This window comes from Rhea americana, unplaced genomic scaffold (genome assembly GCF_003343005.1).
Source record: "Rhea americana isolate MKP2758 unplaced genomic scaffold, rheAme1 scaffold_28, whole genome shotgun sequence".
Lineage (NCBI taxonomy): Eukaryota > Metazoa > Chordata > Aves > Rheiformes > Rheidae > Rhea > Rhea americana.
In genome coordinates this window covers 1,508,746-1,532,393 of record NW_028186401.1, presented here as the reverse complement: position 1 = coordinate 1,532,393, position 23,648 = coordinate 1,508,746, and the positions used below count along the sequence as shown (strand labels likewise).

Sequence of the window (23,648 nt, the reverse complement as noted above, 5' to 3'; positions counted from 1 at the left end):
AGTCACGTCAAGTGCATTGTCTGTCTTCAAGTAAATTATATTAACTAACTAAAAGCGTCTGGCTGTTTTTCACAGCATGAGCCAATGTTTACACTTCCAAAAATCCTCTGGTCTAGATTTTCAGATATGACTACTGGTTTCAGGCATCTTGCTCTTGAGTTGAGTCAGTCTAAGGTTTATTTGAAGCAGCCGACATGTACACCATTCCAGCTTAAGCTACCAAATACTTTGGTATTGCCCACCCAAGAGCACCCCAGAGCAGGGGTGCACGGAGAGCCCCATGCATAATAATTTGAGATTTTGCAGGATCTCCTGCACTTGTGGTATTTATCAGTACCTGCAAAGGCCCTTCACATCAGCCAAGYGGAGATCAGCATTTCCTTTGCTTTGACAGGAACCAGCAAGTTTGTCAGAGTGATACATCATTCAAAAGTTATCCAACTCTGCAGGATTCAAAGGTTTTGAACTATTACTCTACTCTGGAGGATTTCTACAGCTCTGATTCACAAAACAGTGCTGCAGACAAATCAAACAGCCTCTATAACGCATGTTACAAAACAGACCATCTGGCCCAGTGATTCATGAATATTTTCTACATGATAACTATTTTCTTGCTTGTTCCTGTGTAATAGGTAGTGAGAAAGCAGACTAAGACATGTCAATAAAAGTCTTCCAAAGGAAACACTTATAGAACAAATGCTCAGAAATACTTTCCTCATCTGGAGAGGGGGCTTCTACGGATACAAGACTCAAGCAAGCCCAGATAACGACTTATCTGAAAGTCGCTTCAAGAAGCAATACTCATATACTTAAGGCAGCTTGGTCCAGGAATCATGGAGACAAAGTCAGACAAACAAGTCTGCAATCACTGTCCGACTTCCATCCGTTGCTTGCGTTCAGGATGGCTTGCTAAACCAGAGTGCCTGGTCCCTGTTTAACTGGTTCACCACTTGCCTCTGGGTGTCCTCCCATTAGGTCTCACATCTGCAGCAGCAGAAACCACGCATTGCATTTTTATTATTTCTGACAATCATATTTTCCACATACTACATAAACCAGTCTAAGTGCTCATTGCTGCAGCACGTAAGCAGGTGAAACCACGCCTGCTTCACAAGAACGGACGAAAACTCCTACCTCAACAAAGCACTTAGGACAACAAGAAAATAAACAAGAAGTTCAATTCCTGCTCCACTTAGTTCTACCTAGGAATACATCACTATAATCACATCTGTGACTACTCCTCCACTGGTTACTGAAATCACTACTTTTTTTCTTTTTATTACATCCTAGAAAGCTGTTGTTCACAGACTGTCTTTACACACGTACAATGAAAAGATACTTCTATACTCAGTGTAACACAGTTCAAGGTTTCTCTCCAGATACTGACCCAAGAAAGCTTTTTTTTAAAAAAAAAAGAAAGAAAGAAAGAAAGAAAGGAAGGAAGAAAGAAAACCACCCCAAGACCTCATGTCTTCCAAGCTCATGTAGAAGTATATTGCTTTGACTCTACCTTTCCTGCAATTACTTTTCTCATCCACAAGACACACCCATCCACCCACACAAACCAAAACAAGCCAAACACAAACCCTATAAATTTAATCAAGGAAGGAATAAAGCATGAGATGTTTATTTCTATTTTTAAATACTTGGGAGGTGCCCCAATGCTCCCTGCCTAAATAGATAACTCGGTGGGTGCTCCCAAACAGTGAGATCTGGTGCACGATCCGGCACTAGCAGGCGTATCCAAAAGGCAAAACATCACAGCAGCTCAAAAGGGTGCAGCTGTTAAGAAAGACTTTTGAAATAATTGTTTCCTCTAAGCCAGGACAGACAATAACTTGGGGTGCTGTTCCAGAAAAGAAAAAAATACATGTATATATGTATTTTCAAGCCCCAAATGCTCCAATAAGAAGCCTTATGGTGGTAAAAAAAACAAGACAGTTTCCTTCTTGTTCCCACAGTTCCTTTCTGCCTCAAGCAAAGTTGGTTGCCACTCTGGTTGCTCTATCCCTCATCCAAATGGTTTGCATAGCAGATTTGCTGAAACATCAGGTTTTAACCAGGCCCTAATCCTGCTGACTTTTCTCGCAAAACTGCTGGAAAGGAATTCCCCCTGGCAGCTGCAGTGCCTCTGCTCATTAGCTTTCCAAGCAGCAGCAGCAGAGCAAAACAGGCAGGCAGATCAGTCCTGGGCTGCTGCGGAGAAGGGTGATAAGGAGCAAGCAGGCACCAGGACGGCTTCCAGGCTCCCCAGTGCCTGCTGGAAGGCGAGCACAGCGAAGGCAGAGGCCGTAACAAGAACGCAGGGGTGCCGCTCGCTAGGATTCAAGCRAGATACCACGCTTGCTTTCAAGTTGCTGCCCTGAACACAGACATGGGAGACACCCTCATTTTCTTTCAGCATCTACTAGTAAGGATTTTTATTGTTGGTAGTGTTTTTTTTTTTTCTTTCTTTTTTAACTCTTGTTTCAAGGCATTGTGTTTAAGCAGGCATGACACTGAGTTATTTGCACCAATCCCAATGTCTCCTGGATACTAGAAGAAAGAGCAGTGTAACATTGCAAAATAGCAATTCTTCATCCAGAGAGCATCCGTGCATGCAGGTCAGATGATGCAATCCAGTCAACACAGTGAGAAGCAACCACTTTTACTTCATACTGTGCAATTTCAGTGAAGTAACCGTATTGCAGATACTGTTTCAGTGTGCTTAAAGCAAACAAKCCTCTCTTGGAGGATGTGCACAAAGCTTTGCACCATTTATGGTGATTGGTAAGGCCAGTCCTCTTCAGGGTATTTCCTCCTCTTCCCTCATCCCAGTTACCATTTTAGTAAATACCTTGTAAGCAGAGAAGAAAAGCAAGAAAGCTTCACGGTTTGGAGTTTTCGGGTACCACGTGTGGGATGTTGARTTCACCTGACCGGGGAGGACACGCACACTGCACCCAAAGCGTTAGTGGCTCACGAGGGACGCAGCAGGCCAATCTGGATACGATTAGTGYGGTGCCACTCGAGCCACCCTACAGCAACGTCCGTCCGTTCACAGCGGACACCGCTCCGCTCAGAGCGGGCAGCGGTGCTCAAATCACAAGGAACTACAGGCTGGGGGCTGCAATCTCCGCAGCCTTCACTAGCCTGCACTCTTCCCCAGGCGCTGTGGCACTGGGAGACTTCCGCTGCATGCCCCACTCTAAAAACCCCTTCTCACCCTCCCGTGACTACAGTCCAAGGATAACAGTTTCCTACTAAAAAGATAACCTGACACGCGCAGATAGTTCTATCAGCACAAAGAAGCCKCCTAAGGATAGAAATGAATAAAATCTTTGCCTAGAAAGAACACGATTTTTCCATCTGTAGGATCTATTCCAATTACTCATATGCTCTTATAAGCAACTTGTTTCTATACCAGTTCTTGAATTAAGAAAATAAAATCGTCCATGGCTGGTTCTGGGGGTTTACTGGAGAAGGCTATTGCTTCCCCTGCCACCACTCTTCATTTTCTGGAGCCAGTATTACTGATCATTTTAATTTCTCCCCCAGAAGACAGACAAACAGCTGCAGCGAGTGGAAGAGGAAGAGCGCTTCAGCTCCGAGTTCAGGATTTGCATACTGGCTTTTATCTGCAACGCTCACTGCGGTATTTTATCCCAGGCTCTCGGATCACAAACGTGAGTCACTGCAGTTTTGGTTCCCCCTCGTAGTAGTGTTTCACGGGGAGCAGTCAATTCTGATTCTGCCAAACAGCCTTCCTCAAGCACTTAAAAAAAATAAAGCAAGCATCTTCTCTAAAAGATAGTTCCTATTCACATGCTGCCTTCCTGAGGAAAACTCCGGAGSTGGAAGGGAATTTAGTCAGTGCTTGGCCTTTGTGTTGTGATGATCCAAGAYTGAATTAATACTACATAGGGAGGAACTTAATTCTGAAGGAAACACCTCCCTGCCTGGTAAGTGGATTAAAACCTCCAAACCTGAAGAGCCTGCCAAATGAGAGCAGTTGTCCACATCTACCAACGGGAGCCCCTGGTTTTCTGTCAAACCCCATGCCATTCCTTCCAAAGGATTCCCCACAAAACCGGGTGGCGGGAAGTCACTTGGCAGCTCTGAATTTGTTTAGCCAAAAGTCACAATTTCTCCTCTCCTCCCTTTAAAGACTGGCATCCCCCCATCACATCATTTCAGATCTCTCAAAGGGAAAAGATAAAACCAAAGAAAGGGTAACACCACCCACAGAGACAGAGTCGAGGCTCTCAGTAATCAATATACTGCGGGCACTAGATAGGAGAAGGCTTGAAGATACGTTTTTGGGCGAGAGGCTGGGCAGGGTTAGGGAGGAAGCGCCCAGCAGCTGGCTTTAGCGTGAGGAGAGCCAACAGGTTCTGTGATTTCTTCTCCTCCTATAGGACAGAACTTTCTCTAGAACAGCTGGTGTTGCATAMAGCTTCCCGAACATCGCGCATTCGAGGAAAACAGCTAGGTCACATTTCTGGAGCATTTCAGAAATGGCCATTATCACGTATACAGAGATGTGCCTCAGAACTACCACCACACTTGTCTGACATCCAGAGATCTTTAGACTGGGGTACCAACTCACTGATTAACAAAGCTAAAAATTAAAAATTTTCCTGCCTTTCTAATGCCACACCACACACACACAAAATAAATAAATGAAACTATTTCAACCACGGAACAAGGAGCTGAATTCCCCCCCCCCTTTTTTTTTCCCCCTTTTTTTCTTTTTTTTTTTTTAAACCCTACCGCCCCTTCACCCCACCCATGTTGTGACCTATTTGAACCACGCTTAAAAGCTCCATCTGAGTGCTCGGTGATACATAACTTCCATTTTAGTGAAACAATCCATCTGCTCCATGTGACTCAGCCTGCTTTAAGAATGCAATACTGTTTAGGCCAACGGTTGCACCGCACAAAGTGTTTTGTTCACATGCATTCCTTTGGGATGACAGAGCCTATCCACGGCCCTAACGGTTGGGGCCTGTGGTTTTTTTCCTTCATCCGCTGAATGCTGCAGTGACTAAGCTGACAAAAATTCCTAGCCAATTATAAACCCACTTAAAGAGACAGGCAATCCCCCTGCAACCTTYTCTTTGCCATCCTATACGGGAAGTTTCTATACATAGAAAAACATCCTCTCCTCCCAAGGCCTGCACTGATATAAAAGACTTTCTCTGCACGCTCAACACTTCAAACATGCTTCCTAAATGGCATCATTTCCCAAAACTATAACCTTTAATCATCTGAAAGGCTATATATCCCTCACTCAACTGAAGGGGCAGGGGAAGGAGAAACAGATCCCCCCAACTGAGTTACACCAGTAAAACGTTAGAGAAGTTGCTTTACTGAGGGATGATAAGAATGATGGAAAGAGATGAGACAATAGTTACAGTACTCTGTTTATTAAGAAGGGAACAGTTAAGCGCCTATAAACCAAATATGTTGCAACAAGGAAAAAACACATTAGGAAGGTCACACTGGTATACAGGCTGGAAGTTTGATCCACCAGCGAGCACAGGCTGCACTTTAACTAGCAAAGAGAACTTTGAGTCGTCTCTTGCATCGCTCCGAACACGAGAATCAGCAACCAAATTCCAAAAAAAATCAGGTTTTCTATTAGTGATTCTCAAGTCATGTGCCTGAATTCATACTCGCGTTGTCAAGGGCTATACAGACGTATTTAATCATTAGCCAGGGCATACAGAATTATGCGTTGGGCAAGTAACTACAAGTTCACTTAAGCCCAGTAAGAAACAGTAAACAAGGGTAGTGAAAGAATGCCATACAGTTTTGTGAACTCATGGACTTTTAGGCTTAAAAATCCAGAATATAGGCACCTCATTAAAACAAACAAACAAACAAAAGTAATCTGTATTAACATACTATTATTCAAGCATCTATTTACTAAAGGCTAATTCCCAGATCCATAAACAGACCTAAGAAGGAAATCACACTATTAGTGGGAAGGAAGGTGAAACAAAGGCTGTTTCAYCACTGTTGAACACTGAAGAACTTGTTTGCCACATGAAAACAATTTATGAAAGTGCTTAAAGACRATGCAGAAGAAAAATGGCACCTACTCTTCAAGATCTTAAAGGACACGATTTCTAGTCAGAGCTGAATCTATCAGATTTACCTTTGTTTCCCAGGAAAAGCAGCCTGGGAAGTTCGGTGAATTTGCTCACATGCCCACCTCCAAACCTCCTTCAGCCGGCTTCCATCGAACTCTGGCAAAGCAAGCTTCACAAAAGATATGATTTCTATACGTTCCACAAAAATGGGCCACTGAGCAAATAAAAGAGATTTTTAGGGACCCCACGAAGATTCAGACCTCTATTCAGGCCTCGGACCCTCAAAACAGAAATCCACAGGAAAGCAAGGAACCCTCTGCTAACAGGACTCTCTATGTGCTTAAGAGTCACAGATAGAGAACTGAATAAAAYGCTAAGCCAGGCTGAGTTTGTGTTCTCTCTCCAATATTTGCAAAAACAGAGCTTTCTTTTAGTATTAAACTTGACATTTCCCTGACATTTTCCCCTGTTACGCTGCTACCTATTCCCTGACCCCAGCTGTTTTTCAAAGTTATTGTAAAATTAAAGTCTTACACTGCATGTTGTCAACTGTCCAATACAACTGTCTATTCTATTATCAAACATTTGTCTAATACGTTTATCAATGATGCCTGCAAGTTTGTGTTTTACACATTAACCAAAGATCAGGCTCAAGTTTAGATCCATCCGTAACTTCAAAGATTTAACGCTGCACAACAGAAGAACTTCTCTGAACAACTATCACCATCAATCTCTTCTAAGATGAAAGCAAGTTCTTAGGAACAGCATGATGCTTCAAGTAAAACCAAAAGCATTCTGCTTCCAGTTCCAGCTAGCATCAGATTATCACATTTCTGAAGCATTATCAATAAAGTACCTTTGAAACTATCTTTAGGACATCAGAGAGATTTTAGAGTAATTTTTTTAAGCTTGGAAATAAATAGGCACCAATTTAGGGACCCTCACAGCACCCATCTTCTTATCCCCTTCTGGTCCACCGCCTCAGGCCCCCTGGGCTATGAGGCCCCTTCCCTCTTCCCAGCAGCCCACACAAAATGAGAGGTGGGCCAAGGACTTCTTCCTGTTAACAGGCTGCACACTGCACGCGTGACAATATAGTGATCCTTTTATATCTTCTTGTAAGAGGAACTGGTGGTGGTTTTCTTCCTTTACCACAGAGCACCAGGAGAAACTGAACTGAGGAATTAACATATATGCAAGTCTTAAAAGCAGATAAGTARTATTTGCTCCAATATTTTTTCCTGACAGTGAAGCAATTGCTTGGCATCAAGTAAATCCATATTGTAGTAGCAATAAATCACACTCATGATTTCAGGATTTCATGAGTCAAAGATCCAAAGCCATGAGAGGCAGGCATGGTTTGATCTGGAAGGGCCTTCAGTCCAGCCAGCTTTCAATCACAGCATGTCCTTGTTTCATTGCATGGATAATATGCTTTTACAGAAAGCACAGAAAATCTTCATGCACTTTTTAGCTGCAGCAACTTTGTTACTCAGTTATTTGCAAGGCATTGTATGCCCACTTGAATCATGGCAATGCTTACTGTACTATTTCACAACACATGGATTTTTCCCCCACTCCTTTATAAAAAAGGGTATGAGAAGAAATAATTTTTCTGATAGCTTGRAGTAGAAGGTCACTAGAAAACTGCTGCACATCACCTGAGGAACATAAGCACATCTTCAGACAGATAAAGATAAGGCAAGTCTAAGCAGTAATAAATAGTAATAAAATGTTGAGAGACAAGAAAAAACGATGTGTGAATGTGTGCAAGAAACACACAAGGTATCTTCAAAAATGAGAACATTTCTTTTCCTTAATCGTACAATTTCAAGGTTTTATTCTTATTCCAAAAAGTGGACAAAATAGCTAAATTAAAAGGTGTTTTCTTATTAAACTTTACCCTGTGATAAGCTTTTGTATTAATTGCATCAAGCCTTTAATACTGCAAAATAAAACTCCAAAATTTAGAGTCCTCTCAAAATGGCATATTTTTATGCCATGTGAAACTAGTAAGCCGAGGCGGGCATGAAACATCAGCAGCTAGTGTTTGGTGTCTAGTGCAGGCTGCAAGATTCAAGACATTCACTCTCAAGAACTTTGTTAGAGAACAAAGAGAAATGGCAAGTATACATTTGTTTAATTTTAGCTGTTTTCTCAGAATATAAACCACTGCTACAATAATTAACTGCAGATTGGCCTGAGCTGCTCTGTGGCCATTCCAGCTTACTAATTAAATATGCTCTCACAGCCATAATAAAAATTCTGGGAAACCTTTGGCTGGAGAGCAGGCTTCTCAGGAGGGGAGCGAAAGTCAGGAAAAAACTTCATTCAGAACGAAAACACTAACAATTTTTTTTTTCTTAACGGGCTCCAGATTTCTCTAACTCAGCAACACCAACTGTGCCTTTTTACAAATTTTTTTTAGACCTTTCTGTTTATTCCTTTCAGATGATGTTTATTTGCTGGACAGTTTGCGTAACAACCAAACAGACAAACAGCCTGTCCATTTCAAAATATTTTCAGGTTTATATGATACTTTTTTCTTCTTTAACCCAATGAAAGTAGGATCTATGTTTATATACTAGCTTCACTTAACATTATATTGCATCAAATTTACTGGTTAAAAACTAAGACTTTTAAAGCATATTTTCGTTTTCTCATACGGGCAAGTTCTATTACATTTCAGGGTAAGAAAAAAAATCATATATAAAAATGAAGCACCAAACAAACAAAAAAGCATGCAGATGTAATTTAAAACAAAACAAAGACCATCTGATTCAGCACCTCCAGCTCCCGATTTGCTCCTCTCCCTCTCTCTCTATTCATGTCTGCATAGTTCACATACATTCAATATTTCTAAAGGACAGGGAATGTACACTGAATACTCCTCAGAGAGGAGAAAGCAAGAAGGGAACAAAATCCCAGCGCATGTTTTCTGCTGAATCAACAGGGCGCAGATTCCCAGATGGTGTACGCTGGTGAGCGCCGCACAAGTCAATGAAGCTATGTCAAACGATACCATTCGCCTGCATTATCTTCTGAGCTCCGTGTAAACAAACAGGAGCAGATTCCGAATATTTGTGAGAATACATCATGTTACTGTCTCCATATGTTTAAACATTTTAGTAGAAGGTACATATGGGCCACTCTTCCCACTCACTGTCACTCTTTCCCTCCTGTTCCCCACTCCCCCACATATACTATCTTTTCAGGCCACTGTCAAACCAATTCAAGAGGGAATAAGGATACATTTTCATTAAAAACATTTTGTGCTCAGCTGCCATCTGCTTCCTTATCAGCCTCCAAACCCTCACATGCCTCTTCTGTGGTCTTCAGTTTCACACATTTGGAAGCTGAAAGTTTTCCCCAGTTGTATTGCAAAGCACAGTGTATGTGAACTATTGTTTTTCATGTCAAATTCACCTCTTAAAACAAATCATACCCTTAGCTTACAGCCCTAATCCCTATTCTCTCCATAAAGTCAAAAGTTTTTTTTTTTATGTTAGTGGAAAGTTTAATTCTAAATGTCCCTCATGCATTTCACACACTCACCTTAATCGTTTTTATAGGAACACAGTTACTCCATCCCCTTCATCAGCACTGTAATTTGCTGTCTCGCAAAGGGAGGATCGGGACTCCCASACTGCGCTCTCCTTGTCCTCTCACGCAGAAGCTGGCAGTCGAAGCCACTACCCTTTCGTAACGGCTGCCTGTCCTCCACAGGCCATAACCTGAGCCCTAATCCTTCTTTTATCTGAGTGGGAAGGGATGAGTTTCAGCTAATGCTTGACAGAGAAGGTCTCCAAGTTTAACCGCACAGGGAGAGGGAGGAATAACTAAGCTGAGGTTAAGAAAAAAACAAAACAAAAAAATCCCATCCATATACCATATGTTTTATATATGGAATTACCACTGTTTTTCCTATCACTTTTCCACCTAAACAGTTTGCCTGGTTCATTTTTCATGGCCCCAAACCCAGAGGGTCTTGGGTGCTGCTAGCTGGGCTCGTTCCGGAAACTCAGCACAGAGGTTATGACAGACTAGGGATCCTGAATTTCCAGGCAAGCTTTAAAGGCTGTAATTTATATTTGGTTTAGGTACACTTATAAAGACCTAGTGACTAAGGCAGCAAACTTCCAAGCTTAGTCACCAAAGGGAGCTCAGAAAACAATTAATATTTTCTTTACAGTAGACCAATGGACAGGCAAATCAAGCCTGTTGCCRGTGACTACTCCTCCAAGGGGTACAGAAGAAACGTTCATCCGGTCCTCACATCAATTGCTAATGCAGATGCAGGCAGCTTCCATAAACATTTTTCAGCAGTCCCAACCGCTAGAGAGAAGGCCACCCTCTTATTTATGTGTTTGGAAACAAATAYTTTTTATCTTTTCCATCTCTGTGCCCCAAATCCCAACCACTGACCCAGCTTCAGCACTCACCTCTTACCTCAAAAGAGGCTTCAAGAGGGACCTGCAACCCAAAGAAGCTGAATGAAGTACAGCCAGCATTTGATGTGCCAAAAGAAACGTAGGTGCAAGACAGAGAAATGGTAGTTTGCCAAACCCAGCATAACATGCTGCAGCTCCAAAGGGAGCAAACGAAGCGAGGCTGCTGCCTGCTGCCTTACAGCCCTCAGAAGTAAAGGAACGTATGCTACACAGAAACCGGGACAGCAAAAATGCCGCTGAAGCTTCATGCTCTCCTTCCCCAACCTTGTTTGGGCACAAGTTACACCGAAGGAAGCAAAGGTTCCTTCCTTTTTTTGTGAGTGAGAAAGAGAAGGAAGCAAAAAACAGTTTCTCAATGGCAAAATTAAAAAGAAGCCAGGCTACTTAATCACAGCACCTACCCATCAACTTGAGATCTTTCAGTGTTGTCCTGCCCTAAACAAGGACAAGAGCGATTTAATATACGTTCCTACCACAGATCCGGGAAAAAAAATAAAAGGGCATCATACTAAATGAACACAAGGTGACAGACAGCACTTTCAATGTAATAGCACTGTGACGCACAGGGAGAATGTCAGGGTTAAAGTAGATATTACACTAGAAAAAAAAATCCCTGGAAAATAACACAGACCTCACATCTGTACTGATAGGAAAAGGCTGATTAAAAAACATTCAGTATCTTAAAGTCCTTGCCTCTCTCCTTTCTCATGTCCTTGTGCAATTTGGTACAGTGGAGTCCTCCCCAGATCAGGAGTTCATTGCAAATGTGTTCAAGTGATCTAGTAAGATAAACTAAAAGCTTCCTTTTGAAAAATTGATTATTTATACCTCCCTTGTTTTTCTTTAGAAATGGCAGCACTTTTCTTGTAGGTAAATGGCTGGCATAGTTAAAGTCTTCCTCCATGAAGTCAGTGACTTATCACAATTAACAGACTAAATAGATCCAACTTTCTCACTTTTTATGATATATTAGAATGTAGTAATTTTTCTGCTCTGTATCCTAAGATATTTTAAAGCTACATTGTTTTTTCAAAATGTAGTGCTCTTAACAAGCACTTTAAGACTCTTTTGCAACACTTGCTTTCTTGTTCAATCTCCCACAAAAGGGAGACGAAAGGCTGGAGGAAAAGAAAAACATTACTTACATCCTTGCCTTGCAAGTACTGCCATCACAGTATAACTATGACTTCATCTTATTTAAACAAATCTCTTCTCATGTGCATTTGGGATTCAAATTATTTTAGCATTTCCCTTAAAGCCCACAAGCTTCTCACACATCACTTTTGTGTATTCCAAATAGCCAGAACACACAAGCCAGTTGTTTTATCTTATTAAATACATTCCAGTTACATCCATTCAAACCACTAAGGGAAGGAAGTTGCACAGAAATCACCCAGGTCGTCATCTGTAGACATCGGACTCGCACTCCTTCAGTGAAGGCAGATCTAGCCTGCAGAACCCTAATGACTCAGAGCAACACGTGGCAAAAATCTAATACAGCTCATGTCCCTCACCTTAGCCAAGTTTACGGGACTTCTAGTAAGTTGTACGGGTCTTCTGGTTTGTTCATTCATTTAAATACAAACTCTTCTTCCTGTAGGAATTATTACTAAAAGAATATCACTAAAAAGGCCTTTTTTCAGAGATTTTTTTGAGGGGTTAACTACGACTGTCCTAAAAGATACTACAGTTTAAATTCTGATCGAACAGGAGGGCTTCAGAAGCACCTGATGGTCTACTAAAGGAGAAAGAGGGGAGGAAAAAAGATAAAATTAAAAGGTAAAGGTGCAGCTTCCCAAACAAAAGTAACCTCAAATCTGTTTTTATAATCTCTCGCAGTCTGGTGTTTCCTATCATTATTGCAGCACTGGTCAAGACTCCAGGCTGAATTTAGGAAGTGTTCCTCCCAGTGACGACTGCTTGTAATTAAGCCCTAGTGGTACAGCAGGGCTCATCTTTCGCAAACCTACAGGATGAACTCAAAAACCCTGCCATGCAATCATGTTATTTGAGTAAACTATGTATTTGTTTACTCTATTTTTAAAAAGTGCAGAGAGATCAGGTTTTGTTTTTGCTAATACTTGCTATCAGAAAGACAAACTCTGTCAAGCAAGATAAGAACAAAACAGGCAAGGAAAATTTCACCAAGAGTCAAGATACCATTTCTTCATTGGCACTTTACAATCATAAAACCTACTGCAAAAATTAACTTCAGTACTAAAGCTCTGATGCACAGAATTGAATATCAGATGAATTTCTGAAGGAATATACCGAGAGAGGCAAAGAACACAAAGTCAAAACAAGTTCAGTTAACAAGTTCAGTACAACAGTGACTCTGGCACACAGTAACATCCCTTGGGCGAGGAGGAAGAGACAGCCACCTCCTGCCAAGTCCTCAAAGGAGGTAAAACTGGTTCCAGCTTTGCTATAATGGCTTTAATTCTACACTTGGACACTTTGCATCTTTTTCATGGGGAAGTAACCCAGAAAGCTTTTTATTTTAATCAAGTGAGATAATCCTTTACTGGTTGGGGAGGAATCTACTTTGTAGAAACCGGGTAACTGATATACTCACTGTATGTATTATATGTTACTAAAATAAAAGTTTAAGTTGCTGAAGAGCCTAAAACAAAAACATATTAAATGAAAACTTGACTTTGGAAAGAGGCAAAGAACACACAATCTATTCAATTCTTACTTTTCTGGCAGTGGTTGGTGGTCCAGCAGCGGTAGTTGTACTCATTGTTAATAGAGGTCTTCTCACACAACGGCTTCTCTTCCATCGTCCCTGGACACAAGTCCCCACATTCTTTTGGAGGCTTATTCCCAACGATGTAGTTATTGGACACTGCATCTAGGATGAGAGACCAGTCCACCGTGGAGAGGTAACACAGGTCAGAGTTCTTCTCAATCCGTATGGCCCCACGGGTTATGTTCCGCAAGTTGTGAAGCCCAATCTCTTTAAGATTTGTCATTTCAAAGATAACCAAGGCATAGTTGTAGAAGAGATTCCTCCCACGGATGACTGTGAGGTTGGGGAAAAGATCACTGAGGCTTTCCAAGCCCGCCACACGGAACAGCAGCAAATAATCAGTTATGACAGTGAGCTTTGGGAAGCGAAAGTTGCGGTAGTCCTCTGCTTTCGAGATGAGCAGAATTTGAAGGAAACCTTCAATGACCGTACAGTTCTCTAGGCGTTTCAGCTCATGGATATCATTGCGAATGTCAACATTTGGCCCACAAACTGAAAACATAAGAGGAGAAAGGAAAGTTAGTACAGAAATTGTTTTTAAGCTTTTTCAAATTGTAAATTTAAGTAGAATATTCTGATGGCATCAAATTCTTAGCTTCTTAGGCTACGGTTTTAAAACAGGACATGAGTATTTGATTTACACCTACCCCAAACACTCGTCTCATTTAATGATAGCAATGACCACTGCTGGCAACAGCACAGAGTTGTGAGCTATCAGTGTTCTTTAGCAGACAGGGAAATGTTATCACTGATGCTGAAAAGCAAGTCGCATTTCATTGAGGAACAAGAAGATAAACCAGGTACATCTGCATACCTTACTACCAAATTGTATCAAGATGTATGATTCTATGATCTTGACGTACAGGTGGTTCAACTACATGACTCCCAACAAACTAAGTAAAACGGAGCGATCCTTAGATCCCTAATTAATTTCTTTTCCTTAGGATACACAGACATAAAATAAAGGAGAACATATAAAAAACAGTTCTTATGATTTCTCCAATCACATTTTCTTCCCAGGTTCACAAGCCAAACTAGTCCTAATTCTTGAATTTTAGTCTTGCATTAGATCAGAAACAATACAAAATCCACAGAAAGCTACTCAGCACTTCCTGCACTGCAACCGGGAGGAAAAGAAAGTGCTTAGACTTGTAACTAATGCACAGAATTCCTGTCTGCATGTTCCAGTGAACCAAAGTTTGACTAATTTTAGCATCAATATACGAAAAAGTTCCTGAAGTTCTAAAAACACAGAATAAATTTATTTACAAGAATACACAGCATCAAAGTGATAAATTTCCCTTGAAAACAGCAGACTGAAATCAATGCACTCTCAGGAAAAAAAAAGACAAAGAAAAAAAAGAATCAACAGCCCAAAAGATTGTTCCCTAATAAACATCAGGTCTTTCCATATTACAGCCATACCACAATAATCATTTTAAAGGGGCTGGAAGAAAAGTGTAACAGTAACGTAACAACTAGATGTGTAAAATGCACTTTGATATAAAACAAAGAGCAACTCCGGAGCATAGAGACCTGTTGTTCTTGGACTCTCTCAAAGTTGATCTTTTGTTAAAAACATGGAAGAACATTCCCCAGAAAAGATAATAAGATGCTTGTAAGCAAACAAAACAGAATGCCAACTTATTTAAGCAACCTTAAACTTAAATAAACCCCAAGCAATTCAATTTTGTGGAAAGGTTGTTCTTTTCTTATGCACATCAGGCTTAATTACTTTAACACCACCCTTTCCTCAGACAAGAAATAGGTCTAAGCATAAGCACTGGAGCCAAGAGCTTAAATTTCAACACAGATAAATTGTCCAGAGATTCAGAAATTGCTCTAGGAATGGAAAGCAGTCCTGCTCTCCCACAATACTTAGCTTAGGCTAATAACACCAGCTACCAAAGAATCCAGAACACGAACATGCTAAAACCATAGCAACCCTAATATCCAACAAGAACTTAAAAGTCGGGTAGCACCCCGAGAGATCACCTGCAGACAATACGCATATTAGAGATGCAATAAAAAAAAACAATTTCTTCTTGAAGAGACAAGGTAAAAAAAAACACACTTACTAAAAAACAGATGTTTTCTATGCAAACTATACATAATCCTCCTTCTGTAAAGACCCTGGCTGAAAGCAGAGGTTACTTTAACGTGATTTCCTGCACTAGAAGCAGTATGAGCAAGGAAGTTCATTCCTTAAGCCTATAAAAGTCTAGTGGACTAAGGGAAACACTTGGCCTTTAAGAGCAGCGAGACAGGAAATTCCATTTTGGTACATACTGACTACAGAACAGTTGCACACTACCTAGACAAGTGCCATGGCTCTAACCTCAGCAAAAGGTAAAGAAAGAGCAAAGCTGAACGGGTTACCATTACCATTTGAGAAGCCAGATGGGAGAGGGACATTGTTAAAGAAATCCAAGACAGTAGATCTGATAATAGATGCACTGGTCACGAGAGGAGAAAACCTGGGCTTCTCCTCTCTTGCATTTGCAGGGAAGATCCCTTCAACCCAGATGAAATTAAAGATGAAATGCTTTAATAAGCTGGTATCCAAGTCTTGTTCTCAGTTGCTGAAATTTTCTTCTACAGGAGCCATCCCTCCCACTCACCTTCATGAGACAACGCACTCTGCCCAAAGCACAGCCTGCTCTGACAAAAGGATAATTACACTTGGACATTAGGTTTCTCCTCTTTCAGGAGACAAAAATTACAAAATACAATGTTTCCCCAATTAAACCGGTTTGCTTTTTGTCTCTACCTGCTGGCAAGACAAGGTGAACAGCATGGGTTCCTGTTACAACAAAGCAAAGTAGCAACATTTATTTTACTGTCATAAAACTTTAGAAGCTTAACTGCTCCAAGCCTTTTATTTTGTTAAAGAAATAAAATTTGCAATTGTGCTGACATTTTGTAGGCAGGATTCCAGAGCGATGGGTTTAAAAACAGTTGAGTTATAATGCTCTAAAGAACAATTTTTAAAAGAAATGGCAGCAAACCTTAACTAAAGTATTATATACCCGCTCATGTGTCTATTCCAAGCCTGGGCTTTAAGAGTCATTGTTTTTAGTTTTATGTTTGTCTCAGCTTGAAAGTTACTTAATTTTAGATATTTAATGCTTCTATAAATCAATGAGATTTCTTGAACTTTATGGCAAAAGTATGTACTCACTTGCCTCAATTATGAAACATCATCTCCTTAATACGGGAAAGGAGAGAGTCCAGTGGGCTCTAATGTTAGAAACGGCTTACAGATGAGCACGCTACTGACATTTTTGATTTAAGAACATATCAATATATCTAATAAGCTATGTTTTGCAGAACTGCATGTATATAATGAGAACTGCAGAACCCCAAACACGAAACAGAACAGGCGTCTTGGTCCACGCTGACATTTGGGGAAAACGGTTCCAATTTAAGCAGAGGAAGAAGGGAACCTTCTTAGTTTATTCAAGTTCAGCCAGGGTTCTGTCCTGCTGCTTCCCCTTCCCCTCCCTTTTTTAATTAAGGGGATTCTTTTAAAGTTCACATTGTTCACTGAAGTTAATTATACCATCATGCATCACCTTTTTCTCACTTTTTGTTTGCTGCTCCAGGAGGGATTATAATGAAAAACAAATTAATCAGAGCTCAAAGCCTACTACAGTTTCAATTTGGCTGTGCTGTGTTTTCCCTGGATCACATTTTAAAGAAGTATATATGGACTTGCAACATGAGCAGGCCTGTCAGACAGAAAAGCATACACAATGCTCTGAAGAGCATTTATATCCTATTTAACAGTTTCCGATATTCTTGCTTATATTGCTTTCTAAATTTGACTAGCATGAGTTACCTTGGCTTTGTGTTCAATTCAAAGCTGGAAATTCACTGTTATGTATATATTTAGATCACTAACAACAAACCCACAATGTTTCTGTTAACAGCCCTGTCTCAAGAGTTTGGGATCTTGGGTAAATTATAAACATCCAGAGTGATTACTGGTAGTCAGATTTATGCTCTTTTCACTCAGGTGCTTACAGATTTCCAAATCTTTCCCTAAACTGTAAGCATCCCACTCTGAGTGGGAAAATAGTTCTTTACCTAAAAATAGTATGTATTTATTTATTTAAAAGACAACTGTCCAATACAGTGAAATACCGAAGAAGTAACAAATTCTTTATCTCAGTAAACACGAATGCCTCCCTGGAAGTTGTGCTTTAGTCAGGGAGAATTCAGCTTCATCCACAACCACATAACAAGGCCAGCGCGCTCTTTTTTCCCCGAGAGCATCCCAGGAGCAAGCTGCAGGGCAGGTAAGCTTCCGGAGCTAATACAAACCACTCCACACTGCTGCCTCTCGCAGGACCCGCAGCCCCGTCCCGGCCAGGGGGACAGGTCCAAGCCTAATCACCAACAGAAAAGGGGTCAATGAACTACTGGGAAAAATGGCTGCAGATAACAGGTTCATACAGTGAGAGTAATTAATGTGGCCTGCAGCCTGCCCCTTAATCTGGCAGGATCTCCTGGCAAGTCTTTCCAAGCGCTGCTCCAGACTGGGGAGCAAAGGAGCAGAAAAGAGGATGTGAACACGCAAGCGCTGCATAGCACACGGGTAGCGAGCTTGACAGTACTAAGCTTACACAGACTTGACAGACTGAAGAGAAGCTGTGACATGATGAGCTCAGAACAAGGTAAGCTAGTAGTTTCTCCTCTACCTTAACTAACATTTGCTGATGCTCGTTTTCATCGTAAAAAACACACTTCGACACAGGAAAAGAAAAACCGATTTGGTGCTGTCACCCCGAAGAACACCCGCTATTTCACCATCGAAGAATCGTGTGCTCCGCGCAGCAGCTCTTCACTCTGCCTGTAGAGCCACCAGCTCGCGCAGACCAGTATCTGTCCCCAAAAGGACTTGCCTCTTGCCTTCCAGCGCTTCAGAGGAAACGCTCCCAGTGCCAAACGGCAGGTTACGCGGGGCAAACCACGGCGGCCTGCTGTTCAGTGTCTGGCCCGCAACAGAACTTCAGCTTGCTACAGCATCCGTCACAGCTGTATTATGTATATCCATAGCAGCTAATCTGTTACTGATACTAAGGAGTCAGAGGGCAGAATCCACAGTTCAAACACTCGYTTTTATAGCAGAAGAGTTCATTTCCAACAAGAAACTTGGAGTTATTTCATCACAGCATTGTTCTGGCTTTCAAGTTTTATATTCCTTCCAGTTACTCTGTTTAGAAAGTTTTAAAYAAACAGTTTTTGTTAAGGTTTTTCTTGCTGAAAAATACAGCACTTCACATTTTAAGCATTGTCACTGGCCTTTTGCTCTCCTAGTAACATTAAAAGGTTGCGCTACACTGAATGGTCTCTTTATCCTCCTGGTCTTAACCAGCCAGAAGTTAAAGACACAGCCACCATCACAGTGCGGCTCTCAACACCAAAAGGTGGCCTTAGACAAAGCAGCGCCAAGGCAGCTCTGAGACATCACAGCACAACACATTTTAGCAAGTCTAAGGCCCTTTCAACCTAAGACTGCTCCAAGCTGAGTCAATCTTTCCCTAGCAACAGAGGCTGTTCAGCCTGTGTGGTCATTTACACTTCTGAAAGGAAAATCAGGAGAGACTGCTTGCCATTAACATCTAACTCGCAATCTGGAAATCAAGCCCTGTTCACCTTGCTCCTGCTTCGCCTAACGCCACCGCCTTAGCGCAGTAAGTCACGATTCCCTTCGTCCTCCCTCTCTGACTTCCCTTCTGTGAAAATTCTGCCTCACTGCTTTCAGAGATGCAAAGTTTGGTTTTCGACAAGGAGCCTAGATACCCTCGACTTTTGCATTTAACACACACATCCACTTACACTGCCTGCTGAAGGCACAGCAACTGCTCTAATTTCACATTGTCTTCTTGTTCAGGAGTTAAAACACTCATCTGTTGTACAGCACTTTTCATCAGTAGATCTCAAAGCACAGCTTAAAATGCAACCGTCTGGAGGATAAAGAGCTTGCGATCCACAGGGTTCAGAAGTTTTGTAAGGGAGGGCGTGAGGTTGCTTAACTTTCTCATGTACCCTGAAATTCTGCACAGAGTGGTAACTAGCACGGTACATTACCATCATCGCTGGATCATTTCCTATGCAAAGGAAGAACTACAGGGCCTAATAGAAAAAACAAGCTTGGCTAGTTCTATTTTTAGCAGAGTAGCTTGCTCACACAACCAACACCAAAAGAGCACAATTTCACTTTGCCAATAACGGCTTTTTCTGAGCACGCTCCACTTCAGCGAGAGGTCTGCTTTTCTAGACTGCTACCGCCTGGTCAGCTAAGAGCGGATGTTACTGAACGCAGCGACATTGCCCTCTCCCAAACGCCTCCGATGACAGCGACTTGACCGCGTCGTCCGTCAGTAACGCCAGCTCAGGGCCGTGGGTCTTTGGGAGAAATCTGCACATCTTCTAGACAGTGTTGTTGTTTACTCCCTGCAGAGCTGCTTCCTTTTCATCATTTTTAAAGGATTTTTGTTTTTGTTTTTTCCTTTTAGTTTTAATCCACGGCAGGTCCTTTAATAAAAGGCTGCTGAGCATGGCTGCAGTCCAGCAGGGCTCATCTCAGACGCACTGTCCTTTTTAAATCAATCATCTCCAGAGTTTCCACCTCTCTTCCATAACAACAAAGAACATGTTTACAGCATCAGATGGATTTGGACCTGCATACCGTATGATGGCCTCCATATTGACATGCTTACTATAAATTGGATCAACTCAATGCAGGGCCTGCCTGGCACGTTGGCAAACAAGGGGAAAACAAACAAACAAACAAAAAAAACAACAACAAAAAAAAAAACCCAACCAAACAAAGCAAACCACAAGGCTCAAAACAGCTCCTCACAGACACTTCAAGGTTAAAGAATGCTTTCTGCTGACAACAGCATCCCAGTCTCCAGGTCATCTAAAAAATTTACTTGAATGAGATTAGGAAAAAGATAAACATACAGGAAAGTCCTTCAGCAGATTTAAAAGGAAGCTCTTCTTTTCAAGTCTGTAAATGTTCAGAAGAGAAGCAGAAAGACACATCAGTAGAAACAGAGAGGGAATAACCTGAGTTACATCCATTCAGATTATAACAGGGTGAAGTAACCTCTCTCTTAACCTCTTTTTCTTCTCACTGCTAGCATTACACTAGTTTTAAGAAAGCCATCAGGACTGTCATACAGCCATCAAGGAGAAAAAAAAATCAAGTGACCTAATTCAGTCAGCTCTGAACAGAATGAACAGTCAACAGAGAGGTACCGCAGTCCACGGCCTCATCTTCCGTGCAGTTTATTCCTGTAGTTTCACTTCAGGGCTCGGAAGGCAAAGGTTTTTACCTTTGACAGAGGAGGAGCCGATTTGCAACCGTAATTTCCCTTCAAACTCATGATGGGTTTTAGCATAGTTGCACCATCTGCAGACAAAAAAAAATCGCTACAGAAGTCTAAGGATTCTTTAATTGCATACTATGCAAAGAAGAAATTAAATGTGGAGTTCACAAAAATCAGCAGTTGGGAGAGATTTCTTATGACACTTTACATTAACACAGGATTCCACCACCCACTAAGTTCTTGGTTTTGCCTTCATAGTGACACTATGAATGAAATATATATTTTAGTGTCTTTAATATACTTACACAACCTCCCACAAAATTTCAGTATTTTCCAAGCTCACCTATCCTACATGTGTCACATCAATCACTAGATCTCTTCYGAGGGAAGCCAGCTTCTGTGTTACTTCTTGGGATGTCAGAACCAATGATGAGGAAGGAACTAAATTTGCATCACATGACTCAAGCTGGCTCCCTAACCACTGAACCACTTTTCTTCATCTACGTTACGTGAACTGCTTTAGCAAACTTTTCTGATGCAACATCTCTCTATTTTTAGGGGGGGGGGGGGAGGAAAGACAAGAGGAGCCCCATGATCCAGAAAACACTAACCATTTTAGCTTTTGGTAAGCAAGTCTGCAACTGAATTTCAATCTCTACATTTCTGGCACTAGCACAATGGTACCATCTTTGGCTTGCAAAATACAAAAGGGAATACTCATACTCTGTCAAAAACCTAATGGTTCCTATTTGAATTTAAGTCTTGACAACTTTCTTGTTTACACATCTAAGGACTGGGAAGAGCGTCTGGGGTTTCAGTTCATTTGATTATAAGCCAGGTTTTGGAGGACAAAGCTATGCCACTAAGATCTTCTAAACACTCAAGGGACCAGAGATTTTTTTTGGCTATGTAACTAGTCATTTCTAGGAAATATCTTCTATTATCACTGGTTTGCCTTATTTCACTCTTCATTCCTAACAATATTTTATAGAAATTCTCCCCCCTAGATTTGGAAGGAAAAGGTGGTGTCACAAGGGAACAACCAATTTGACCCAAACAGAGAGAGAAAGACAGCACTGTCCTTCTCTATACATGCTTTTATCTCCTACCATAGCCCTTAGGAAAAAAACCACATGCATTCTACTTTAACTGTTTTACCACTTTACTGTATATTCCCAATCCAAAGGCCATGGTGTTCCCAACCTGACCAGAGCAAAACACTCGGAAGCAACACAGAGAAAGACTACCACCCACATCAGAAACTCAAACTTTTTCCTCTTACAACTGCAACTGTCATTGGCTAAAGATCTCTCTGGCATTGCTGCTCTCCATGAACTTCCTCCAAAGCTTACACAAGAAAACTTTTCAGAATAAATAACATTTCTATCCCTCATCTCACTTGCTTTCTGTCTGCCAACAATTTACTTCAAATGTCAAGAGAAATAGTAGCTTAGCAAAAAGGGAGATAATAAAATGAACTGAATAATTGACTGATGTCTTCTCCGCAGAGCTCACCAGAGCAAGTGGGTCTAGGTTTAGCCTAGCTCAGGTGAAAGCATCCTCATGACAGTCATCTCCAAATTAATGCCCTCACTGAGACTGCAGTAACCCACCGCATCTCTCAGGGGCTCCTCCGAAGCCGCATCTGTTAGCTCCTACTACTGAAATAGCATAAACACGAGCGAGTGGCTCAGTTGGTAATGGATTTCTGTTTGTCCTCGTGGGCAGACAGAGCAAAAATGGAAGAAGGTATTGCAGAACTATTAACATTTAAATGGCTGAGCTTATATCATCACCCCAGAACAGCTGGCTTTCAAACCAAGTAAAAATAGCACCAACCTTTAACTCAGTGATCTGTGGTTCTCAGGTTAGAAAATGCCTGCAAGATTCTCTGAACTGCCTCTCAACCACAGAGGGAAAAAACAAACAAACAAAAAAAAACCCCTGAAAGCTAACAGAAGATCAGATCTACAGTAAATTCCTCACTCGTTAGTGCCCAGCATATAKCGAACATTGCGAGCCACTGTTTGAGCCTTTTGAACCCCCATCTCTGGTGAGATGCTTTTGTATATTATGGGGGGGGGGAAGGGTTCAAAGCACCAGCTGAATCCAGAATAATTCCCACAAGCTCTATCTTGCAACCCTTCAGAGCCACAGCCTAAAATGGAATACGGTCGAGTTTATCAGCTTGAGAGAGAGCTGTAGGAGTCGAGGAAAAATTCCTCATAAGGAAGCAGGTAAAGCCCAGATCCTCAAAGACAAGTTTAATCATCAGGGGCATAAAGACAGACTTCAGAACTCTGCATAGTTTCTCATCCTGCAGAATCACTTTTCTGACAGCACCATAAAATAAGAACATGCCATTCTACAGAAAATATGTAACACAGAAGTGAGTAGGTGGCATATTATGATCAATAACTATGAGAGTAAAATATTTTTTTTAACTGTGGTAATAATGTTAAAACTCTATGCCAGTAGCTGCAGTCTAATGCCTGCTAAAGCAAAAATGGAAGACTAAAATTACAAGCTGTTTATAACACAGAATTTATGTTTCACAGTCTGTGATGACAATAGAGCTTAACAGAAATTGTCTCTCCTGGGGACTGTTCTTCTCCACCTTTAACAAAATCATTGTGTGTATGATTTTATTTATTTTTTAAAAAAAAACAGTTGTTTACACATCCAAGTGACTCAGCAACTGGCTAACAGAAACCTATGGGATGTACTCGTAGGTTGCAGGGATAAGCAGCCAACTCTTCCAGAGTGAAAAATCATCATGCGGCTGGGCTCTGCAACCCACATTTAGGGAGACTTCACTGTGCTTTTAGCTGCCTCATGAGCTGCCATCCTGCACCAATCTAGGAAATCTGCCACTTCTCAAAGTATTTTGGGCTTTTCTTTTTCTTCTCCTCCTCTTTTAATTGAATAGCCTGGCCAACAAGGCCAGACTATTTTGACTTCATCAGAAGAAAACTGCCAACAGAAAAATGCCATAATACAAAATAGCATCCATCTCCTAACAGTC

At 41.3% G+C, this 23,648-nt stretch overlaps 1 protein-coding gene across 1 annotated transcript in view; it reads right to left on the bottom strand.

Annotated features, from left to right (window-relative positions):
• Window positions 1-22,671, bottom strand: part of IGF1R (insulin like growth factor 1 receptor) — a 158,163-nt gene extending 135,492 nt beyond the window's left edge. Inside the window, exons 1-3 of the mRNA XM_085308755.1 lie at window positions 22,610-22,671; window positions 20,630-20,706; window positions 13,227-13,772 (exon numbers count right to left, since the gene is read on the bottom strand). Of these exons, the coding sequence (XP_085164881.1) occupies window positions 13,227-13,772; window positions 20,630-20,706; window positions 22,610-22,671 (685 nt within the window). The remainder of the gene's footprint in view (window positions 1-13,226; window positions 13,773-20,629; window positions 20,707-22,609) is intronic.
• Between the last annotated feature and the right edge of the window lie 977 nt (window positions 22,672-23,648).